General features: G+C 45.3%; 1 protein-coding gene across 2 annotated transcripts in view; it reads left to right on the top strand.

Annotated features, from left to right (window-relative positions):
• Positions 1 to 18,232, top strand: part of LOC308324572 (multidrug resistance-associated protein 1-like) — a 93,594-nt gene that overhangs the window by 14,375 nt on the left and 60,987 nt on the right. For both annotated transcript variants that reach the window (XR_013964933.1, XM_080776669.1), the window contains exons 6-9: positions 8,159 to 8,220; positions 9,340 to 9,471; positions 10,566 to 10,805; positions 17,295 to 17,472. Coding sequence is in view for 1 of the 2 variants with exons in the window: in XM_080776669.1 (XP_080632795.1) it covers positions 8,159 to 8,220; positions 9,340 to 9,471; positions 10,566 to 10,805; positions 17,295 to 17,472 (612 nt within the window). In the remaining variant the exon portion in view is untranslated. The remainder of the gene's footprint in view (positions 1 to 8,158; positions 8,221 to 9,339; positions 9,472 to 10,565; positions 10,806 to 17,294; positions 17,473 to 18,232) is intronic.

The following is an 18,232-nucleotide window of genomic DNA, read 5'->3' on the forward strand; positions in this document are numbered from 1 at the left end:
CCGAGGGGCCTCTGCTCCTGTTGGGAGGTCCCTCTGGGGGAGGCATGCGCTGTCGCCTCAGGCTTGACAGCTGCTCCTTGTCCGCCCTGGCCCGGATTGTGCGGTCCAGCGCTTCCCTCGCAGCTGGGCCGAATATCGCTCCCGGCACCACTGGAAGACCGCGCAGGGTTGCCCTGGTCTTCTCAGTCAGGTTGGCCTGAGAGAGCCAGACTTGGCGCCGCGCCTGAACGAGAGTGGACATCATCCGTCCCAGCTCTCTTGACATGAGGCCGAATGCCTCCAGTGATGCGTCGCAGAGGGTGTTGGCGTCTGCGGGCTCTGCGCTCGCGTTGTTCGCCTGCAGAGATGCAGAGAGGGCGAGCATGAGGTGTGACAGGGAGTTGGAGATCCTCCCGGCACGGGCTCCTGCATCATAAGCCCTTATGAGGAGGTCATCGGTGGTCCTGCACTGGGGTCGGGGGCACCTGGTGTCCTGCCGTAGCGCCTCGTCGGGGTCGACAACTAAGGAAGCGATGCAGGGCTCCACAGCCGGCATGCGCTGCAGGCCGACTCCTTCCGGGTTGTCCATGGCCGCGAGCATACGCCCATCGGCAGAGAGACGAGAGCAAGCCTTCGAGTCTCTCCAGCAAGTGTGTAGCTCCTTCAGGAAGTCCTCTGAGTGAGGAACGGTAAAGCTAGAGGGGGCTGGCTTGTTCTTGAAGAAACGGCTTGACGGGGCTGACTCCGCCTGCTGCGGTCCAGCCAGGCCCTGATGATCAAGAGCCATGTACAGGGCGGCCCTCATGGAGCCGCCAGCCGTCTCAGTCAGACCGGTCTGGGCTGATGAGTACGAGCCCTGCTCAGAGGCCTCGGAAGCCGCCTCTGCCCCATCCGCCTCACTTTCGTCATAGTCGTGGAAGTGGGTGGCTGAGGCCGCCAGGGACAGTGTGTCCGGGTCCTGACCCTCAGGGATCAGGTGCGGCATCGGCGGAGTAGGTGGTTCTACGTCCTCCGGCTGGATCTCGGGCTGACGGGCCATGAACATGGCCCTCATTAGGGCCAGGTCGGCAGACATCTGGTCGACCTTAGATGATAGCCTATGGTCAGGCCCCGCCCTTCTCTTGGAAGCAGGGGTCGAGGTAGCAGGTGTGGTGGATCGACGCTTGGAAGCCCTGGTCTGTCGTTGGGTTAGCATGCCCAATGGGGGAAGCTCACCGTCCACCTTCTCCACCTGTGCCAACCTGGCTATCCTCACCTCCCGGGGCATGATGGTGCAGTTCATGCATGGGTTGTCGCCGAGTGCCTCCCTCAGATGTTGGGGGCCAAGACACCCAGGGCAGAGGTCATGCCCATCCTCTGGCCGCAGAGGAGCCTGACAGGAGGTGCACAGGTGGTGGCAGGGTTCGTCCATCGGTAACCCACAGATGTAGCCCAGAGCGCGGACGCTAGTGGTTGCTAGAGGTGGAGCCGTATGCTGGAGGGAGGGAGCGCAGACGCTGCCTGTGCCAGCAGAGGCTACTGTTGGCTGTGCTAAAGGCCGCTTAGCTGGAGGAAGGGGGCGCGCACGCCACCTATGCCGGCTAAGGGGTGCTTTAACAGCGATAGAACAGTATATATAATATATAATTATATATAGTATATAATAATAATACAATATATATAATATATAATTACATACAGTATATAATAATAATATAATATATATAATATATAATTATTATTATATTAATATATACTATTAATATTATATTATTAATTAGTATATAATAATAATAACAATACAACGTATAGTTACATATATCTAATTTGACAAACAACAACCTATAAAGAGGCAGTGACTCTATGCCGAAATTAAAGTACACTCTTGAAAACAGTGACGACCAAATCAGTCAAGCTAATTCACATATCCGGGGTTACTGAAGTAACGCCAAACTTAAACTATAAGCTTAATAGTATCATTAAATAAGTACACTACAGTACACAGAATGAGTGTTACTCGAGTTGCACCGTGCTGCGGCGTGCCGCGTCGCAGACACGGGCTAAACAGAAAACTAAACAATAAACAATAGCAAATTAGCAATGTCGGCTAACGTGCTGGGAGCGGGCAGCGCTACGCTTGCCGTCACTAGCACTACCGCATAGCATACAATTCAATTAAATGCATGCATGGGAATCAAACAGTGTAAGCTGGCAAAGAGACCCGAACTTATCCGTTCAGCTTTAACCAGTGCTGAACGGGACGCTATCAGGTCACCGATCGTAGCACGCAACCGTGTGTGTGGCAGGGAAGCAGCGCGCACGCAGCCTATGCGCACAGGGGTTGTTTGCTTACCTTTAGTTCGTTCCCACGGGGAAAAGAAGATATAAGATGATAAGATGATAAGAGTCGCAGTTCCTGGAGGGCGAACGCGCGTCGCTACTCCGACCAATAATGGTCACGGGACTACCAGCAACTCAATAGTTCTGTAACAATGCAGTTCAATTCTGCTGTAGAACTCTGTACTGTGTACAACTTGCGCAGCGAGAAGAAATTAGGGACTGAGCCCCAGGTGACTGCCGGAAGTTATAGACTACTCCGGGGGTCATCACGGGGTCAAAATTGACATTGTTGGTATAAATACTCGACTGCGCATGCGCGAAGGGACGTATTCAGTGCTTAAAGCACCGCCTCTGGCGGTCAGCAGGGACGAAATAGAACTATACTATACTATTATGTACTATAAAGTGCTATGACTACATAAAATGCAATTCTAGTGCCGTCTACGTAACCCTTTTCATGTCGAGGCCCATTATTTAGTCTGCATTTGAGCCAAGGGCCACCGTTTGATGAGATTTAGCCTCGCAGACCCAAAACTAAAGAATAATGTACACGTCTCCGTGCTGGATTGATGTTGGTACCATTAGGAGAGATAAACCAGGCAGACGTTGATCAAAATAACAATTCTTCTACATTCTCTAATTGTGTAGACTTCTTGTAAATTAACTTAGGCAGTGTAAAATGAAACCAAATGGACTTGTAAAGGGTCCATTTGGTTTCATTTTACAATTAAGGCATTTAGCAGACGCTCTTAATCCAGAGCGACCTTACATTAAGCAAGAACAAAAGCATGGGAATACATCACATAAAAACATTTATCATGAAACATGCGTAAGCTAAGAAAGTAACAGTGGAATATCTATATAATGAAACTCTACATATAAACTATACATATATACTACTATGCTATACATATGTACTATGGCGTGCTATGACTATATACAATGCAATTCTAGTGCTCTCTACATAACATGCTATAAGTCTGTATCAAATGCTATCTAAGTCTACAGAAATGCTATCTAAGGGGGTGGGGTAAGTGCTATGGGCCATGATGATGGAGTCTGAAAAGGTGGGTTTTCAGACTACGGCGGAAGATTGGGAGTGATGCTGCAGTTCTGACTGCAATGGGAAGTGCATTCCACAGTTTTGGAGCCAGAAGGGAGAAGAGTTTGGGACGTGTGGAGCGTTGTCCCGGCGTTTTTAGTGAGGGTACTTCCAGCTTCCCTGCGTTGGCTGATCTGAGTGCGCGGGGAGGGTTTGTAGGGTTCAATCATACTTGCAAGATATGGTGGGAGCCATACCTTTGGTTGCTTTGAATGCCAGCATCAGAGTTTTGTATTCTGTGCGGGCAGCGACCGGGAGCCAGTGGAGGGAGCGGAGCAGGGGGGGAGACATGTGAGAATTTTGGCTGGTTGAAGACCAAGCGAGCATTTTTGATCAGCTGGAGAGGCTTAAGTGCACATGCTGGTAGGCCAGTAAGGAGGGAGTTACAATAGTCGACTTTTGACAAGACTGTTGTCTGGACAATTATCTCACTCGCACAACAGAGCTGCGCGCCACCGCCGCCCATTGCAATGCATTGGGCCTCAATTTCCCAGAATCCTTTGCATGCCAGTGTGACGTCATGTAAACGTGTCACCTATCCCACTCTGTCAGATAGAAACACCGTAAGTCTTAAAAACGTATTTAAAAACGTGAATTCGACAATGAAAACACAAGTTGTGTATCTCGTTATTGGGAGGGAAGCTTTTCTACAGTCAATGAACTTGTGCAACTCGTGTTGGGGAAGGGAAAGTGTTTTAAAGGAGCGTTGGCCTCCTTTTTGTCTGCTCTTTGGAGTGTCACGTAATTGACTTTTTTGCAGCGAGCTCTGCCTCACTTTTGTCCTTTTTTTTTCTCCTTCATTTTTGCCCTTTTTCCCCCCATTGTGTTACCCTATAGTGTTTTCATCCATTTCCTCCTTACGCAATCAAACAACTCTGTTTCTTATTCTGTATACTGTTTTTGTCAGGCAGAGACCTCGCATCTTTATATGTCCTCTTTTGATGTTGTTAATGTTGTAGCGAAGAATAGAATCTACAAGCTTTACAATGTGCAGATCTGCTATTTTAGCTGTGTAAAACGTAATTATCCCATTTTGACCTGAGATCAGATTATTTTTTTTAAGTTTTTACGTTTCCTGAAAAGTAACCCGCTTTGGACATTGTGGGGGTGGTTTCCACAGCACGGCGACAATACGACAGTTTAATTCACACGCCGTTTGTCAGTGTAGAAACGGGCCTCGACGGTTCATTCCCTCCGTCTGTGATTGAAGAGCGCTGCTTTCCCCCTCCCCCTCTAAAGTGCGATCGGCGCAGCGGATTATGACTGCATCCTTTGAGTGAGGTCGGCAGTTTTTCTTGGATCGTGGACCAACGTTTATTTAAGCACATCCACACAGCTGACGGATAACTGTGCGTGTGTGTGTGTGTGTGTGTGTGTGTGTGTGTGTGTGTGTGTGTGTGTGCCTGCGGGCAGCCCACAGCCTGTTGTTTCATGTGCCTGTCGGATAGGTTTTGCTAACAGTAGGATTCCTCACATAACTTCTCCCTCCTCTCACAGTCAGCGGTATTATCAACGTCAGCAGCTGGACAAAAAGAATAGCCCCGGTGCAACGGGGCCATTATTATCATCGCCAAACCCATTTATTTAACCCATTCTGAACGGGAACCCATTTTGGTGTTAGAATCATGTCATGCTTTAGCTATTGAAAAATAGCAGATCTACAAGCTCATAGCGCGCCACCGAGTGGCGCGCTACGAGCTTGTAGGTCTGCTATTTTTGAAAAATCGAAGAACGACTGACATTTTTTAGAATCTGATCTCAGGTCAGAATGGGTTCATCAGACCAGTGTGTGTCCAGTGGAAACCTCGTATGAATCTGATCTCAGGTCAGAATGGGTTAAATAGCCTGATGAATAGATAATGTCACGGAATGAATTGGAATATAATAATGGCCATGAAATGGGTCACGGTTTTCGGGCATTTTTGTTGGCATCTTGTGTAGAAGAGTGCAAGAAGAGTAACATTGTTTTTGTTCTGTATACTCTTCACACATTGTAGCAGCAAAAACTATAATAATGGTGATTATTATAATTTTTTATAATAACACAAATAATCGTAAGCTGTCTGTGTATGATCAAAACTATAGTGAAAGAGAGTCCCATTTCCCATACCTTGGAAAGTTCCCTTTTTACTTGGCAACTGAGGTCATGTTTATATACGGCCTCAGCATTGTGGGTTGTGTGTATTTGGCCACACGGTCTGCGGTTACACACCAGTCAGCCTCTGTGTGTGTGTGTGAGAAGAATACCTCAAAGCAAACCCCACAATACATGCCTTATGTTGTCCGGGTGAAACCGTGAAGGGATAAACATTGTCACAGACACCCCATGGTTAGGGCTGTCACCGTCATGACAATTTACTTGATGCTTAAGGTCTCCACACACCGAGCGCAAATTCTGTTTTTTAAGGGGCGTTTCTCCATCGGTTTTCCGAAAAACGCGGCCGGTGTGCAACCACATTTTACTTTTCATACAAATAATTTGCGATTTAAAGCTGCTATGTAATAATATATAATGTAAAATAATAACCTATTTTTTTTTTGACAGCCAGCAATGGGTAAAATGCTCCCAAACACAACGTAGTCTCTGTGAAACATCTAGTAATCTGCATTAAAAGATTTTCCTAGAAGCTTTGTCATTGGTCGATTTTCCTGTCTACTTCCTGATCGGTTAGTCATTTTGACCTGGGTTTCTTTTTTTTCCGACCAATGACAAAGCTTCTAGGTAGGAACATCTTTGAATGGAGATTGCGGCCCCTAGATGTGTGTCACAGAGACTATTATTTTGGTAATGCTGGCTGTCTGAATACCAAAAAAAATGTTGACATAGTATTGCTTATAGCAGCTTAAATTGTGTGGCTCTTGATACACAATATGATATGACAAGAACTTGTGTAAGTAATGTATTATGACGGCCAATAGTTCATATTGTATACTCAAAATGTGTTCGGCGATGATGTGATCATTGTGACGGGCCTACACTTGGTTCCAACTCTTCTACTAATGTGTAATTGGTTGCTAAAGCCTGCGTTCAATTTGGAACAGTGTGTTTTTTGAGTGGTGCAACCACTCCTACAACCAGCAATGTCCGTGTACCTGTTTGTGTGTATGTTTGTGTACCTGTATGAGCACGAGTATTTGACTTATTTATACCAGTAGGGGGCGCCAGAAACAGAGAGAGGGGTAGTGCTGTGTCTCTAATGAGAGAGAGAGAGAGAGAGAGAGGGGGGGGGAATTGCACCACTCAGTTCACACGTGTGTGATTTTTCTTTTTTACTGTATGATGCCCGTGATGTCAATGATAGTTGAAGTATTAGTCAAAAGCATTATGGCACATATTATGAATCATGATGTCAATGATAGTTGAAGTGTTAGTCAAAAGCTTTATGGCACATATTATGTGGCTTCATGGTGGCTTTTCTTCGGTGTGGCGTGCCAAATGTGAGGCAGAGGCTTTCACGTGATACATGTTTACTGACACACACACACACACACACACACACACACACACACACACACACACGTGTCCTTTCTGTGTGTGTCCTGTGTCCGTTTTGTGTGTGTCCTAGCTGTGTGTGTCCTGTGTCCGTTCTGTGTGTCCTAGCTGTGTTCTTTGGTTTCATAGACTTGAACAGGAATTCAAGTCTATGAACCGTCATACAGGCTGATTTTTGTTTTTTTTGTTTGTTTTCCAGTTCAGGTAAAAAAAAAAAAAAAACTACAGCAGACTAGTAAGCAACACAGCTGCACCAAACGCATTCATAATTAGTCAGTGTGTTAGTGTTTGATGTTCATAGTGAGGCCACTCCACTCCAGCGCCAGAAGGGCATGCGCCACATTGTGCAAGCGATGGACAGTATTGACGCACCTAAAAACTAAACCCAATTATTATTTTTGATTGGCTGCAGCTGTGTTGCTTACAAGCGTCACGTGTACATGTAGCACACACGTTCTCTTGATAGAAGAAATAATAGTGTAGTACGGTGTTGTCAAGGCTTTTTCCACTACTGAACTACTTTCTGAAACATCCATAGAAAAATTAACTCTGCTATGGGCTATAGTTCCAACCATTGGAACTATCCCATTGGCAATTGAGATAGAATGAGCACTTCCACATTCCATTCTTACAATGGGAGTCCACACCAACGTTATAATAGTTTTGGTTTTCTCATTATAGTTTAGTTTTAGTTAGTTTAGATTTTTTTTCCTTCTAATTCAGTTAGTTTTAGTTAGTTTTTAGAGCGGGTTTGCTAGTTTTTATTTAGTTTTTATTTTGGTGAAAATGCTTAGTTTTAGTTTACGGTAGTCATAGTTTAGTTTTCGTTTTTTTCGTACTTTGGTTTATTTGTGGGTTATGGTTAGCGTGGCTACATGCTGCCGTACGGTGCTGAAAACTGCCGTAAAACTTGTTGGAGAAATGAGGAAATGAATCGAATGAATTTAAAAGGATTATATTATAAATATCCGAAAGGCATATAAATATTGATAAAAAACTAAGGTATTTTGTCTATAATTTCAGTTAGTTTTAGTTAGTTTTGAGAACACACAATACAGTTTCAGTTTAGTTATCGTTTTTCAATTTAGTTTTAGTTTTTATTTTCAGTTAACTAAAATGTTTCCGTTAGTTTTAGTTAACTATTATAACCTTGGTCCACACTAGTGTCGCCACTCTCTAACTAGAACACTCTGAACTGACGGGGCCATGCAAGCATGCAATCCAGCCCACTAACTAACTGTGTGTTTATTGTTTTGATGTTCCAGAATCCATGTCCTGAGTTCGGTGCTTCGTTCCTGTCCAAGATCACCTTCTGGTGGATCACCAGGTGAATAACAACACCTTTACCAGATCAGCAGTATTAGGCCGTAGACCAACATGGGTGGGGTCCCTGGCATATCTTTTCAAATGGGGGTCCGCGGGCTAATAAGTGGAATAAGCTTACTCCTGGACCAGAGCCACATCCCTACCTGCTTTCTCTGCGCCATTTAAGGCCGTTTCCAAATGTTAAAAACTTAAAATGTAAAAGACCAATATTATTATGAAGAAAACAAGATGGTAAGACAGCTAACGCAAATTAAGAATAAAGTTTACCTTCAGAAAAAGCGTTGTTTATGGCTTCTGAATGTAGGTCTTTTAACATGGAGTGACGTCACGTCAACACCATTATCTCAGAAAAGGCATGAAGGAATCATGAGTTCAAGTCCGTTGCTCTCCCCTTGTCCCCCATATATGGGGACTATAGGTTGGTGGAGGGTGTGTAGAGCCCAGTATCACATTAGATGATTGACACAGGGGTGAAAAATGGGTTACAAAATCGTGGGATAAAACATGGAGTTAAAAAAAAAAGAAGAAAAGGGGGCGGGGAAAGGGCTGTGAGATAGGCCTATTACGAATGGGGTGAACGTTCGGTTAAAATAGCAGATCTACAAGCTCACAATGTTAAGTTATGGCTAGCCTGCCCCAGCCTGTGTGATTTCACTCCCACTTCCTATATGACAGATCTTCCAATGGGTTTCTCCCAGGCTTTTCTTTTTGAGCCTGGGTGCCGAGGCTAATTCATAGTTGACATAAATAGCATCTTTTTTTCTAAATGTTTTGTTTTGTTAGTGACAAATTGAATTACTGGATGTGAAGGTCTGCTCACATTGAACTTGTTATTTCGTCATCTTCATCACTTCCTCTTAACCCCTCCCCCCTTGCATTATCCCCTTTCTCTCGCTATCTATTCTCTCTCTCTCTCTCTCTCTCTCCTCCTCTTCCCGTTGTAGATTATTATATTAATAATAATTGTTTATTGTTCTTCTTTGGTCTATCTGTGCTCCCAGATTACTGAGGCACTACACCGTCGCTCTGCACAATGATGTGTGTGTTTACCTTGCTCACTGTAAGACGCTCTGGTGAAGTTGTTAATTATATATTTTGTGTGTGCATGCGTGTGTGTCAGAATGATGATGACGGGCTACAAGCGCCCCCTGGAGGAGAAGGACCTGTGGTCCCTGAACCCAGACGACTGCTCCCAGAAGGTGGTCCCCACGCTGGTGCGGCGCTGGAACCACGAGTGCCAGAAGGTCAAAAGGTCAGGAGCCATGCAGAGTCCCTGACGGAGAGTGTCAGAGTCTGGGGAGGTGCAGGGTTGCAATATGCAAGGGGTTAGACGTCAAAGGTGTTACTGCTCCATGGCTTACTTGTGTAGCGGGCCTTGGAAAACGTTGGGGCACAGTAGTCTCTGATTTTAGCTCTGAAAATAGCAGATCTACACTGTACTACGAGCTTATCAACCTGGTCCTCTACCCCCCAAACACGGTGAAATAGAACGGTTTGGCATTTCCGTACTTGGAACGCCTAGAAAAACGCCAGAATCCGTACATATCTCACTGAAATCCTCCCCGTAGACTGTGACGGGGAGGCGCCGTCTCTCTCTACCCGACTTGAGCCACGAGAGAATCCACCGAGCGAGTTGACGCGTCGAACGTTGTGAAGTTCGTTAGAGCCGACTCGGCCCCGTCCGAGTTGTAACCCAATAGCACTGAATCGTAAATAACGTCAGACCCAAACTCGCCCAAACACTGTGAAATAGCACGGATTGGCAATTCCGTATATACATAGCCTACATACAATACTAGTGAAAGCCGCGCCTCTTGTCGCGGTCAAAACAGCAGTCGTGGAAATATGTGTGGATTTGGGGTATTCTAGGCGCGTGAGTACGGAATTGCCAATCCGTGCTAATTTCACCGTGTTCGGGGTGAGATCGGGGCTGAGCTTGTAGATTGGCTAGTTTCCGCATGCAAGCCAAGTGTACAATCGGCCATTCGAGGCCCGCCAAAGTACACCTTTTTGTCGACGGAAGCAACCGTACATCGATGTCGACCTTAACCCATTCTGAACGGGAACCCCTTTTGGTGTTAGCATTACGTTATGCTTTAGCTATTTAAAAATAGCAGACCTACAAGCTCATAGCGCGCCACCGAGTGGCGCGCTATGAGCTTGTAGGTCTGCTATTTTTGAAAAATCGAAGAGCGACTGACATTTTTTAGAATCTGATCTCAGGTCAGAATGGGTTTAATCAGACCAGTGTGTGTGTCCAGTGGAAGAAACCTCGTATGAATCTGATCTCAGGTCAGAATGGGTTTAAAAACCTTCTGTTATAAATGTCCTCCACAACAACGCCAGGCCAGAGGAGAAGCTGCTGTACTCCCCCAAGAGGACGTCGTCGCGCGGCGAGAAGCGGGAGAAGGAGGAGGGGCGGCCCGTGGAGGAGTCGGAGATCCTCATCGTGAAGAAGTCCCACAAGACCAAAGAGCCCTCTCTGTTCTGGGCCCTGTGCCTGACCTTTGGCCCCTACTTCCTCATGTCCTCCCTCTACAAGATCAGCCAGGACATCCTCATGTTCGTCGGGCCCGAGATCCTCAGGTCAGTCAGTGTCCTTTTATTTAGAGACCCAGCGGGTGGCGGGATTTAGCCGCGGTCGACCGCCGTGGGTAACCACAGTTGAGGGTTGGATTTGGGTCATTAAAATATATTGTAAATTGACATTGGATAAACCGCGGGTGAAATTAACGGCATCTATCTTATTATGCTTAAAGTGAATGGCACATCGAGTGGCAAAGCAACATGCAAAGTGAGTTTAACATTGTTTAACGTTGTTTAACGTAATCAGATATGACTTTTCTGTTTGGATGTATGGGGCTGTCAAGACCAGAAAGTAGTTTTTTGCCACTCGGTAGGTATTCCTGCATAACTTCCTGGTTTGATGATGATGTCACGCGCATACCCTATATATTATAGCTTTTAAAACGCACATAATCTTGGCGTGCGTGCGTTAGTAGTATTTTAATAGTAGTATTTTAATGTTACATAATTTTCCATGATCTGGCACAGATTAGCCGCCTATGAAGTTGGGTCCTCCTTGCAAATCAACAACAACAACAACAACAACACAGTAGTCTCCTACAGGCAGCTACGCTAAAGCTGCTAACGGGCAGCTAGTGAGTCTGAGAGAAACTTAAGTAAAACAGAAGGGAGGAACATACATTTGGCGTGGGACTGGGACTGATTAAGTTCTTAACCCTGCCGATGGCGGCTGGATATGCTGAAAACCACCACTACGTAACACCGGTGAACTGTCGAGAGCGGTGAGTGAAATTGTCTGTACAAAGTACATATAAATAGCCGATCTACAAGCTCCACAACGTGTCGCGTTGTGGAGCTTGAAGATTGGCTATACGGTATACGCTTCCCTGCGCAGCGGATTGTGGGTGGTGCGGATTAATACATTGGATTAATTAATAATTGCGGTCGGATAACGGGCAGGTTATAATTATGCACACGCGGATTCGGGTGACAAAAAAAAGCTCATCCGCTGGTCTCTAGTACGTATACTTATCTATCCTCTGAGGCCCCGCGAGATCCTCTGGTCAGTGTCCTTATCTATCCTCTGAGAATAATGGCACCCGTGTGCCTCCCTGCTTGGCACTCGGCATCAGGGGTTGTAATGGGGGTAAAGGCCTATTCATAGTCTGAATTATCGGTGGTAAGATGACCACCGCTTCGGTGGTTAGGTCACTTAGGTGACCACCGGAGCTGAAATAACGTTGAGCGTTGGTAAGTTAAAAACAGAGCGAAGGGCTGGAGCGGTGGCGGTGGTTTGCTCTTCACCGCGGCTCAGTGACATCATGTTGTAGTTCGGTGGTCACCTAACCACCGAAAATCCAGACTATGTATGAGCCTTAAGTCTCTGCGACATACTAGCGTCATGGCCAGGGGGTTGTACTTGTGCATCAAGCTGCTTCACGCTACAGAAACGATCGGCTTACTTACTTTACTTTCAACGAATAGCAGCGATAAATTACTTTTAGGACAATTGGCAGCATTTCCCCCCCAAAACTTCTTCTCCAGAGTGTCGTTCAGAGTGCAGGGTCATGGTCATTGCCGTGGACCATTTTATCCAGCAGCACAGGTAGAGTAGTCAGGGGGAAAAATGAGACAATCGCAGCCTGTTGTACGGAGCCACGAATTCGCTCCATGATTTGTGACAATACGGATGGCAACACACACACACACACACACACGGACACCATGTTGCTATGATTGGCCGACTGCCAGGATGGGGGGGGGAGTGTTTTAAAAAGAAGTCGTCCAGAAAAACACGGAGCAAACGGAACTACAGAGCTACACTGTGGGCTCCGATGCTAGTGATAAGTGACTTTATTTTGCACAAATAGGTGACTGTGACTCGGCCCTCAGTCTGAGGAAGAGCATTGTGCTCCAAACGTCACAGACAGTCGGGTATATAGGCCCAGGAGAGATTCAGACCAAACCAGTGTGTTGGATTAAAACGTACAAATACGATGCTTGTCAACTAACCTCTTTCACTGAGGAAAACGTAGCTGTCATGACTAAAACTATACTAACTACCTGTATAAATCCCACCCCCAAAAAGCGATTGTCCAATGCCAATCCAAATAGTTTATCAACGGTTGCTATGCAGGTCAAGCTTTCTTCGCTGCTAACGTGCCTATAGAGCGTGGCAGTCCCGTCCCCTTTCATGACGACGCCTGGCCCAGGAAATAGTTTCCAATGCATTTTTCCCCATAGACATTTCAAAACGTATTTATTTAAAGACCTTATAAGCGTCGTACGAAGCCAACTCTTGTCGTGACAAATCATGACGACAAACACAACATTTTGGACCAAACAAATAATTACAAAGAAGAAAAACAAAACAAAAGTGTTGTAACCTGCCGTTTTCTTCTTCTTTCTAATTACTTGTTCAGGCCGAATTATTTTGTTTGTTGTCATGATTTGTCACGACAAGAGTTGGCTTTGTACGCCGTGGCGTAAACGTCTTTAAATAAATACTTTCTGAAAAGTCTGAGGAAAATGAACGGAGGATTTATTTTCCGGGTATCTCGAGGGGGGCGGGACTGCAATGCTCTATTGGACAAGGATGGGTCGTGACTGTGAACCAGCCTCAACAGAAGATGGACTGTGCAGTATTGAGTCGTGCAGGATGGGCTGTTGTTTCAGGATGTGGGTCAGCATAATGACAGACAGACATGTGTTTCCCGTTCCCCCACTAGTGGTTTCTGTTTTTCTTTACTCTCATTTCCTCCCGCTGAGAAATAGCAGATCGACAAGCTCACAACGCGTCGTCGTCGTGATGCGCTGTGAGCTTGTAGATCTGCTATTTTTTGGTTTGAACGTTGGGACTACTGTTCCTCCTTTTTCTCCCTCTACTACATCACAACGTTTAGCTGAAAATAAGCAATCTACGAGCATCGTGACATGTTTGTGACCTTGTAGATCACCTGCTAGTTGATTTTTTTTTTTCGGGGGAAATTTCGCCAATTTGATCAGTTAACCCGTTTTGGCCGGGAACCCCCTTTTGGTGTTTGAAGCATTCTGTTCTAATTTAGCTATTGAAAAATAGCAGACCTACAAGCTCGTAGCGCGCCACCGAGTGGCGCGCTACGAGCTTGTAGGTCTGCTATTTTCATGACTTTTTTTAAGTCATGAAGATGTGGCGCAGCGAAGGTTTTTAACTCAAATCTTTGCTTCTTGGAGGTCCCTGGAACAACATATTTTTTCAGATGGGGGGGGGGTCGGCACTCGGCAAAAATCGAAGACCGACTGACATTTTTAGAATCTGATCTCAGGTCAGAATGGGTTCATCAGACCAGTGTGTGTCCAGTGGAAACCTCGTATGAATCTGATCTCAGGTCAGAATGGGTTAAGAGACATTCCCAGAATCAGGACAACCAACATAACGGCTCTCATTACGACGCTATAAAAAGAACACGCCGGGCACACAGAGGAGGAGCACATGACAATAAAAACTATATTGAACAACTCGGGGAGCTGTGCACATGCACGGATCAGGGGCAGCGGTGGCCGAACGGTTTGCGGAGCAGTCTTGATATCGGAAGGTCGCTATAGTTCGTATCCCCGGACCGGCACGTTAAAATTACCACCGCTGAAGTGCCCTTCATGGACAAGGCATTGAACCCCTACCATGAAATGTTCTATGAGCAGCAGGGCCTGGCTGTAAACAAGGTCTTGAGCTTAGTCCAGTTTACCCTGGGTAAACATAGTAACTTTCTTTCTTTCTTTTATCATACATACTTCATCACAAAGGTCAATATACTGTACATACCACCATAGAGAGCCTTACATCATGTGAAAAACCTTTGTGGTATTTCTCACTGCATAATGTGAAGTCTAGGTATCTGTCGACTAGTAAATCCACTAGTCGACCTAGTTAGACATAGTTGGTATCTTTTTTCTTTCTTCTTTTTTACATAATAGGTGGTTAAACAACTAGTCGACTAGTAAACTATAGGCAACTAGTCAACTAGTAAAGCTGAGTGGTGCAACTCCCCTCCTCTCTCTCTCTCTCTCTCTCTCTCTCTCTCTTTCTCTCTCTCTCTCATTAGCAGGCAACTGCAGCACTCTCTCTCTGTTTCTGTCACAACAGCGCACAACAGCGCCCCCTACTGGTACTCATTCTCGTGCTCAATAATGTCACAGACACACATTAGGCGGACACGGACATTGCTGGTTTGTAGGCACCACTCAAAAAATGACTAGAAGTGAATGCCCTAGTAGTATCTGCATCTATTCTAACCCTTCCTAAGCAACGGGGAGCATTGGTTGAGGCCGATACATTACTGACCGGGCCTGGACTTGAACCCACGGTCACACCCACCAGCCAGGCCCCCTCTGGCTCCCCAGGCGGGCGCTCCTCTGACCACTCGGCTATGGGCCGTCCGTGATCGATCTCGGGGGCAGGAAGGGAGAAGAAGAGCATGCATGCAGGACACGTTGTGACTGGAGGCATTCAGAGAGCCTTTTGCCTTTCGACAAAGCGACACGTGTAAACCACAGATAATCCCCTTACATGTCTAATGAAGTGAGAGATCTAAGTACTCCCTTCTTAAAAAGCCTGGCGGTGCACATGCAGGGACTCAAGTAGCAAGTTGGACGAGGTTTAAATAACTTTCACATTCCTCTGCGTGCGTGCGTGCGTGCGTGCGTGTGTGCGTGCGCACTTGCGTGTGTGTGTGTGTGTGTGTGTGTGTGTGGTCACTTGGCTCCTGTGAACCTGAACACAGTTCAACATTCCTGTGCACCTACAGTACAGTACTACTGTAGCTGTCAAAGTTGGATTGACTAGATCTGTAGCGGAGCCTTCATCAGTAACGGCAGTAACTAGATGCGACGATTCACTCGACCCGCCATACGATTCAAATCGCGATAGTTGTTCGCGATGCGACGTTTCGTGATTTCCTTTTAAACACAAATGTATTTTCCAGCCAAATGACTGAAGTCTTTTTGTTTCTCTTACACAAATCCAGTATTTTGTTTCCATTTTTAATTGTCCTCTCTTATGTCCTTATGTCTATCAAATGACAACTGTTTATGTTTTTTAATCCGTTCTCTTGCAAAGATCCTGTATTTTATTTTGCGCGCCCCGTGCTGTTTGTGTCGCGATTCGAATTGTGATTTCAATTGTCACCAGTTTGAATCAATTTACGATATACTAGTATTTTGCCCATTCTGCACGGGGACCCCTTTTGGTGTTTTAATTTATGTTCTACTTTAGCTATTGAAAAATAGCAGATATACAAGCTCATAGCGCGGCACCGAGTGCCGCGCTCCGAGCTTTTATATCTGCTATTTTTGAAAAATCGTGAAAATGTGGCATAAATCTTTGAATATATATATATATATATTCTTCCCTGGAACAAAATATTTTCAGATGGGGGTTCAGCGACCGGATACATAACAATTCTTGGGGTCCTTGACATGAAATATTGAGAACCACTAATATAGAAACATGAGGTTTTTCAGAAAATGTTCATGATTCAGTCTCGATCCTTCTTTATAGAGGGCATGTGCATGACATCATTGTACCTGGAAGTTCATCCGGTAAACGTCCACTGAGTGTCAAAAAACTACTTTCTGGCCTTGACTTGCAGCTGTACGAAAAGCTTGAATTATCCTCTTTCTATCTGCAAAGTTTTTGTTTCATGCAAAATCCACCATAGAAACGTCATGAGCTATACTTTCTGTCAAGAAAAAGTGTCAGAGTTTGGAAGTGCTTGTTTTCAATAACACAACATTTTGCTGCCTCCTGCATTATGTGGCATTTAGACATTTCCAACGAGCGCTTTCCAAACTCCACCACTCCTCATGCTGCTCAATGTTTTGCCACTCGGTCGAGATGAGGAGGGGGGCCGTGTCCTGATGGGGAAAATCATGCATGTGCATACTCTCTTTGGTTGTAACTAGGGCCGGGACTAATTGCGATTAATTTAGATTAATTAACTACAGAAAAATTAATCGCAGCTTTTTTTTCACCGCGGAACGTTTCTCACTGGGCGCTTTTCTATAGTACTGAAAACTGGAAATAATAAAAAGTCACCCCATTTTGTGTTGCCTAGAACTGGAGGTCTGACAAAAAACAGTAACAATATGAAGTAAGTACAGCTTTGTGATGTCACTGAGATGTACTTGTTACTGTTACTTGTTACTGTTACTAATTGTTTTTCAGACCTCCAGTTCTAGGCAACACAGAATGGGGTGACTTTTTATTATTATTTCCACAACCGGTATATTAATGACAGTAAAATGTTGAAAATGAGTGGTATCCTGTAGTCACTATTCATTGATTCACTGGGATACCAAAAAACATAAAAAAAAAGGTTTCTCGCTGTTCTCAGGTTGAATATTGATATGCGATTAAAATGCGATTAATCTAGATTACTTAACTACAAAGCCTCTGATTAATTAGATTATTTTTTTAATTGAGTCCCAGCTCTAGTTGTAACACAACATACTTCCTCTCCTCTGTCCTCCTCCTCCTCCTCCTCCTCCTCCTCCTCCTCCTCCTCCTCCCAGACGGCTGATCAGCTTCGTCAACAACGTGGACGCTCCCGCCTGGCAGGGCTACTTCTACACCAGTCTGCTGCTGACGTGCTCCTGCGTGCAGACGCTCATCCTGCAGAAGTACTTCCACGTGTGCTTCGTGACCGGCATGCGTCTGCGCACCGCCATCATCGGAGCCGTCTACAGAAAGGTATACAGTGCTGGAAGTCCCACCTTTTTGGTTGTTTTAAAAGCATTATGCTATGCTTTAGCTATTGAAAAATAGCAGATCTACAACCTCGTAGCGCTGCACTCCGGTCTGCTATTTTTGAAAACTCGAGAAAATGTGGCGCAAATCTTTGAATATATAATATATTCTTTCCGAGCGAATGTTTTTAGCTCAAATCTTTGATTCTGGGGGGGGTCCCTAGAACAACATATTTTCAGATGGGGCGGCCAATTACATATATTTTTGGAGGTCCTTGACAGGAAAATGTTTGAGAACGACTGACATACAGTAGAAACATACATGAGGTTTTTCAGAAAACTGTCAGGATTTAGAAGGCATTTGTAGAATCGTCTTCATAGGTCTAAATGGGTTAAACCACAGTCACTTTCAAATACTTATTAGCCCGCGGGACCCCCATGCCAGGGACCCCCCACAAGAGAACATTTGTTTACGTCTCTAGCGGTGATTCTTTCACAACCTTTTTATTTTCAAGGACCCTCAGTTTGATTTGCAATAGTCTACGGACCCCCATTTAATGGCATTTATATGTCCAATTTGAGACCCCAATTTGTATTGTAAAATCAATGTTATTTTAACTCTGAGTGTAAAAATGGAACCAATGGAACCGTTATTGGTTCCATTTGTACACTCTCAGAGTTACAGAACTATCAGGGTTCCAAACTTGTCATTTTGGCACTCAAGGACCCCTGGGGGTCCCCGGCCGGACCCCACTTTGGGAACC

Source organism: Protomyctophum bolini (genome assembly GCF_963924005.1).
Source record: "Protomyctophum bolini genome assembly, chromosome: 11".
Taxonomy (NCBI): Eukaryota; Metazoa; Chordata; class Actinopteri; order Myctophiformes; family Myctophidae; genus Protomyctophum; species Protomyctophum bolini.